Raw genomic sequence first — 6,000 nt, forward strand, 5'->3', positions numbered from 1 at the left:
AGCATCTCAAACTCCTGGGTGATCCTGTTGCCTCAGCCTCCCAGAGTGCTGGGATTACAGGCGTGAGCCACTATGCCTGGTCTGTTTAATCTGGAACATCCCCACAGCTGTTCTTTGTCTTTGAGGTCATTGACATTTGAAAAATCCAGCCGCCCCACCACACCCCCTCCCAGCCCCACCAACACTTGTCTCTTTAAAAAAATAGAATGTTCTTATTTGGGGTTTGTATGGTGTTTCTTCTTTAGATTCAGATTCTGCCTTCTAGATCAGAGCACTTCATAGGTGACGTTATGTCTTTCTCAGGGTTTCACAGCTTTTCCAGGTACTTTTAAGGACTGATAGAGTACCCTGACCCCCTCATCACCAACCTCACTCAGCTCACTCATCGTAGGATATAATTTTCCACGGGACTTCATCATTGTGTATTTGGCCACATCCTGCTCCTGCTCCCACTAGATCCTCCCACTCCAATCCTACCTGAGGCACCATGTTCTTAAAAGACTCCATGATCTTGGAGCTCTTGGCCTCCTGATAATAGGAGAAGCAGCCAGTGATGATGACCACGACAGAGAGTACGATGCTCAGGTAGAGCTGAGGGTGGGGAAAGAAAGCGTTTATCAGTGGGGTCTTGTCTTCTTCTTCATCCTCAGAAAATCAGTCTGCAAGGGGCACAGCAGTTTCACCAGGTGTAAGATACCATAACAGTGAGTTGAGAGCAGAGGGGTAGAGAAGAATCTGAGGTGGGGCCAGTACACTTGGCTTCCTGGTGAAGGAACCCTGAGCCATGGTGAGCCGTTAGCAAAATTCCTGGTCAGAGAAGGCCTGTATCTTCTCTCCGGGAACGCTAATCTCTGGATGGAGGGGGTGGATCGTGAGGGAGGCTGGGAGGAAGGAGATGAGGTTAAAATTGTGGAGAAGAGAAAGGGACTGCAAAGTGCTTTGGGGATCAACTGGGAAGGTTGTCAAAGAACAGCAAGTTTTTTGGGGACATTGTGCATCTCAGGGAACTGGACCAGAAGCTTTTTAGATAAAAGGTGAGAGGAACCAAGATGGCACTTAGAAGGTGGAGTATTAGGGATTTTGGTTTATCACATTAATGTACATTTATTACATTATTATGTAATGTACATTTATTACATTAATGTACACATAATTACATTTTACAATTAATTACATTCATTACAATGTAATTAATCAATTGCATTGCAATTAATTATAATCAATTACATTTACAATTAACGTACATTTATTACATTATTACATTAATGTAATAATGTAATTAGGGATTTGGGCCAGAGGGCTTCAGGAGTGCTAGGCTGCTGAGCAAAAGAAGTGTCTGGGGCTAAGCAGAGATAGGGCTGGCTAGTAGTAGCTGAACAGACTCACGTTGTCTTTGGTAGGCTCCTCATTGAAATATATCTGGATGCTGTAGGCCACAAAGCAGAGAATGGCCCCAGTCCATAGTAGGAGGGAGAAGCCTCCGAACAGTTGCTTACAGAATTTGACCCATTCTGGAGTGGTGGGGGGTGGGGTAAGAGTATTGGGTCCATCTCGAGTCAGGATTTCCTTTGCCTTTTGGTGGCTATGGCCCTGTGTAGAGAAGAAATAGGGTTGGATAGAGAGCTGTGAAAAGAGGAACAGCCATAGCAAAGGGGAACCTGACATTTGGAGCCCCAGGGTGGGTCTAGAGACTAAAGACGCTTTCAGAAGATCAGTCTGGAAGTTCTTCCGGGATGAGGTGAGGTTTCAAAATTTGCATCAGAGGAGGGATGTCATTTAGCATGCTTACATAGGAAGGTTTTTGTTTATGGATTGATTCACAAACCTTTTTGAACTTGAGAACATATCTCGGGTCCTAGGTGCTGAGGATACCAACACAAATAAGAATGGTCCCTACCCTTAAGGTGCTCCAGTGGGGAGATAAATACATACAGATAATTATAATGTGCAGGGCCAATGTCATGATGAAATATAATACTTAATGTTGATAACATATTAATACCACTCTTTGACTCTCCAACTTAGAGGGAATAAGATCTAGTGTTTGGTAGCACAATAGGGCAACTATAGTTAATAATTTATTATAGGTATCAAAATAATTAGAGGAGTGGATTTGGAATGTTCCCATGCAAAGAAATGATAAATGTTTGAGGTTATGGGTATCCTAAATACCCTGATTTGATCATTACACATTGTATGCTTATATCAGAGTAATACATGTATACCATAAATATGTACATCTACATACCCATTTTTTTTTTGAGACAGAGTCTCGCTCTGTCGCCCAGGCTGGAGTGCAGTGGCATGATCTCGGCTTACTGCAACCTTCATCTCCTGGGTTCAAGTGATTCTCCTGCATTCAAGTGATTCTCCTGCCTCAGCCTCCCAAGTAGCTGAGATTGCAGGTGTGTGCCACTATGCCTGGATAATTTTTGTATTTTTAGTAGAGATGGGGTTTCACCATGTTGGCCAGGCTGGTCTTGAACTCCTGACCTCAAGTGATCTGCCTGCCTTGGATTACAGGTGTCAGCCACGGCACTTGGCCCATAAATTTTTTTTTTTTTTTTTTTGAGACGGAGTCTCGCTCTGTCACCCAGGCTGGAGTGCAGTGGCGCGATCTCGGCTCACTGCAAGCTCCGCCTCCTGGGTTCACGCCATTCTCCTGCCTCAGCCTCTCCGAGTAGCTGGGACTACAGGCGCCCGCCACCACGCCCGGCTAATTTTTTGTATTTTTAGTAGAGACGGGGTTTCACCGTGGTCTCGATCTCCTCACCTCGTGATCCGCCTGCCTCGGCCTCCCAAAGTGCTAGGATTACAAGCGTGAGCCACCGGGCCCGGCCTGGCCCATAAATTTTTAAAAAACATAAATAGAAAAGAATAATAACAAAAAACATGAATGCATAGATTCTCATTCCACTCTTGTGCACAAGCTTATGTGCTTTTTCCTGTTAATGAAAATGATAGTAGAACCTGCCAATCCCCATCAGCCACTCCCCAACCTCTGCCTGAAACACCCGAGGGGCCCCAAAACCCTTTCATGGGGTCCACAAGGTCAATTTTCATAGTAATACTAAACCATTGTTTGCCTTTTTTTACTCTCATTTTCTTAAGAGTATGTAGTGGAATTTTCTGAAGGCCAACTGGCATAATATCACAACAGATTTTATACAGAAAATACTTGAGAATCCAGTTATCTTCTATTAAAAAGCAAGACATTGAAGAGGTTTGCAAAAATGTAAGATGCTGCTGTTTTTTTTGTTTCGAAAAATAGTTATTTGTCAAAACATATTATATATGAATATATGATAACTTTATTTTTGTTATTTTTAAATGAATTGAGAAATACATTTTAAAACTCTCAATTTTAATTTCTAGTATGGTAAATATAGACAGACTTAAGCCACATAAGCACAAGCTCTTGGCGGTCCTAGATAAATTCTAAGAGTGTAAAAGAGACCTAAGGACAAGACGTTTGACCAGCACTGCCCTAAAGCATTCTTATTCTCTTATCTAGTCCTAGACTCTCTTTGGGGGTAGTTACCATTTTCGGCTTTTTCCAGGTAGTGTCCATGGAACACCGCCAGGCAGAGGGTGAGGGGTGGGAACATTGGACTTGAAGTTAGGGGGCTGGATTCCTAGTTCAGCTGTTGTCCTGGCAGCCTCACAGTCAGAGTTGGAGACACTCTGCCTCCTCAGGGAGCTTCTTACTCACCTTTGTCAGGTCCACGGAGTACTTGGTGCTCAGCTCTTCCAAGGTTAATTTGTGATCATCCTGAGGGGACAGCAGAGGCATTGAAGGACAGGGGGTGGCCCAGGTCATTTCCAGGGAGAGGGGGAGAAACAGACTGGAGAATGTTAGTCCAAACTGCGACTGCTCCATTTTGTAAGCTCCCTGCTATATATATATATATTTTTTGAGATAGAGTCACTCTGTCGCCCAGGCTAGAGTACAGTGGTGCGATCTCGACTCACTGCAACCTCTGCCTCCCGGGTTCAGGTGTTTCTCCTGCCTCAGCCTCCCAAGCAGCTGGGATTACAGGGGCCCATCACCACGCCCAGCTAATTTTTGTATTTTTAGAGGCGGGGTTTCACCATGTTGGCCAGGCTGGTCTCGAACTCTTGACCTCAGGTGATCTGCCCGCCTCAGCCTCCCAAAGTGCTGGGATTACAGGTGTGAGCCACCATGCCCGACCTAGCTCCCCACTATTTTACAGGCCTTGGTCAAAGTGAAATATTTCACTGGGGTTCGGGCCGGAGAAACAGCCTGCCTAACCACCTGACCACAGGGCAGACAAAGACCCAATTAAAGACAAAGACCCCACTAAAGAAACATCCCTATCACATCCTGCTGGGCAAAGGTCCAAGGAATACCATGATTATATTCTGTGGAAACAAGGGCCCAAAATCACCTCATCATGAGAACATCTTAACGATATCCTGCCAGGCAGCAGGCCATACAGCCCAGACCCCTCCCGCCCATCCCTATAAGTACCCCAGCCTGTAAGCGGCAGTGGACTGTGGAATTAAGCTGGTCCCCCACTTCCACAGGTGTCTGCAATATACCTGTCCTTGCTGTTGAGCTGCCCTGTCTCTCTGTGTGTATCTTTTTTTTTTTTTTTTAACCCTCTCCTTCCCTCCAAAGCCTAACAGAGAAGAGATGTGGCTCTGGCCTGTGTGTTTCATTCTCAAGGTAAGATGTTAAAGATAGGTGGAGGAGTGTTTTCAGAGGGCGGCTGTCAGCGCCCACTTTGGGTGACCTCACCATGACCACTTCCTTCTTCAGTTCCTCCGTATCGCGCTTCTGTTTTTTCCTCTTCACCATTTTTTTCTTGATAAGCCCCTTTTTAGGTCTTCGTCTTGGATTCTGGTCATGGGGAGCCACTGTCCCTTTCTTCCCCCAAAGCCCCATAGCTATCCCCAGAAAGAGCTGCCCGAGCTCAACTGTGGGAAGAAAGCTGAGAGAGTGAGGAAAGGGGAAGGGGACGCGGGCAAGGCGGCCACGAGAAGAGAGTGGTGGGGAGAGAATGAGGGACAAGAAAGAAAGAGGCAGGGAGGGAGGTGTTGGGTGGTGAAGGTGAGAGAGAGGAAGGGAAGTGAGAGAGGAGAGACTGAGTAGTCCTCGAGCCGTCTACTGGGAAGAGGAAGAGTCAGGAGTGAGGGAGGAGGGAGGAGAGGAGCCTAGGGTGGAAGGATGAAAAGGTAGAGGTGAGGAAATGCAGTGAGGGCCTCAGGAAACAGGAGGTGAAGTGTAACCAGGTGCCTCAGTGATGAAGATGCTGCAGGACCCACAGGCAGGTGGGAAATGCAGTGAGAGTTAGGAGGCGGAGTGAGGTTCAGGGACCTGGAAACCCCCCAGTCCCAGGCCCTGTGGTTGCTGGGGCAATGACCCAGGTCTGGCATCACAAAGGCCTCGTGAAAGTTCTAACCAAGAATCCAGAAGTCTTGCCTTGGCGATGGTCCAGGTCTGCTGTTGCAAAGGCCTCATGAAGGTTTTAACCAAGAACCTAGAAGTCTCAGTCTTTGGGTTTGAGGATGATTGGAGCAGGCCCTGCTACAGAGAGAGTTTCAGTCTGAGGGCAGAACTAGAACAAAGTTCTTGTGTGGTCCTGTAGACTTTGGAGGCTTAAAGGTATCCCAAATAGCTGACTCAAAAATAAAGCGGGTATTCGGCCGGGCACGGTGGCTCATGCCTGTAATCCCAGCACTTTGGGAGGCTGAGATGGAGACCTTCCTGGCCAATATGGTGAAACCCCATCTCTACTAAAAATACAAAATTTAGCCAGGTGTGGTGGCGGGCACCTGTAATCCCTGCTGCTCGGGAGGCTGAGGCAGGAGAAACATCTGAATCCAGAAGGCAGAGGTTGCAGTGAATTGAGATTGCATCACTGCACTCCAGCCTCGGTGACAGAGTGACCCCATCTCAAACAAACAAACAAACAAACAAACAAACAAACAAACAAACAAACAAACACCACAGCAGGGAGCTTACAAAATCGTCCA

General features: G+C 46.5%; 1 protein-coding gene across 1 annotated transcript in view; it reads right to left on the reverse strand.

Annotated features, from left to right (window-relative positions):
* Nucleotides 1-5,358, reverse strand: part of ATP1A4 (ATPase Na+/K+ transporting subunit alpha 4) — a 36,403-nt gene extending 31,045 nt beyond the window's left edge. The window contains exons 1-4 of the mRNA XM_032154002.2: nucleotides 4,763-5,358; nucleotides 3,713-3,772; nucleotides 1,387-1,590; nucleotides 478-591 (exon numbers count right to left, since the gene is read on the reverse strand). Of these exons, the coding sequence (XP_032009893.1) occupies nucleotides 478-591; nucleotides 1,387-1,590; nucleotides 3,713-3,772; nucleotides 4,763-4,909 (525 nt within the window). The 5' untranslated portion in view covers nucleotides 4,910-5,358. The remainder of the gene's footprint in view (nucleotides 1-477; nucleotides 592-1,386; nucleotides 1,591-3,712; nucleotides 3,773-4,762) is intronic.
* Nucleotides 5,359-6,000: the final 642 nt, after the last annotated feature.

This window comes from Hylobates moloch, unplaced genomic scaffold, assembly GCF_009828535.3.
Source record: "Hylobates moloch isolate HMO894 unplaced genomic scaffold, HMol_V3 SCAFFOLD_5, whole genome shotgun sequence".
In the NCBI taxonomy this organism is placed as follows: Eukaryota; Metazoa; Chordata; class Mammalia; order Primates; family Hylobatidae; genus Hylobates; species Hylobates moloch.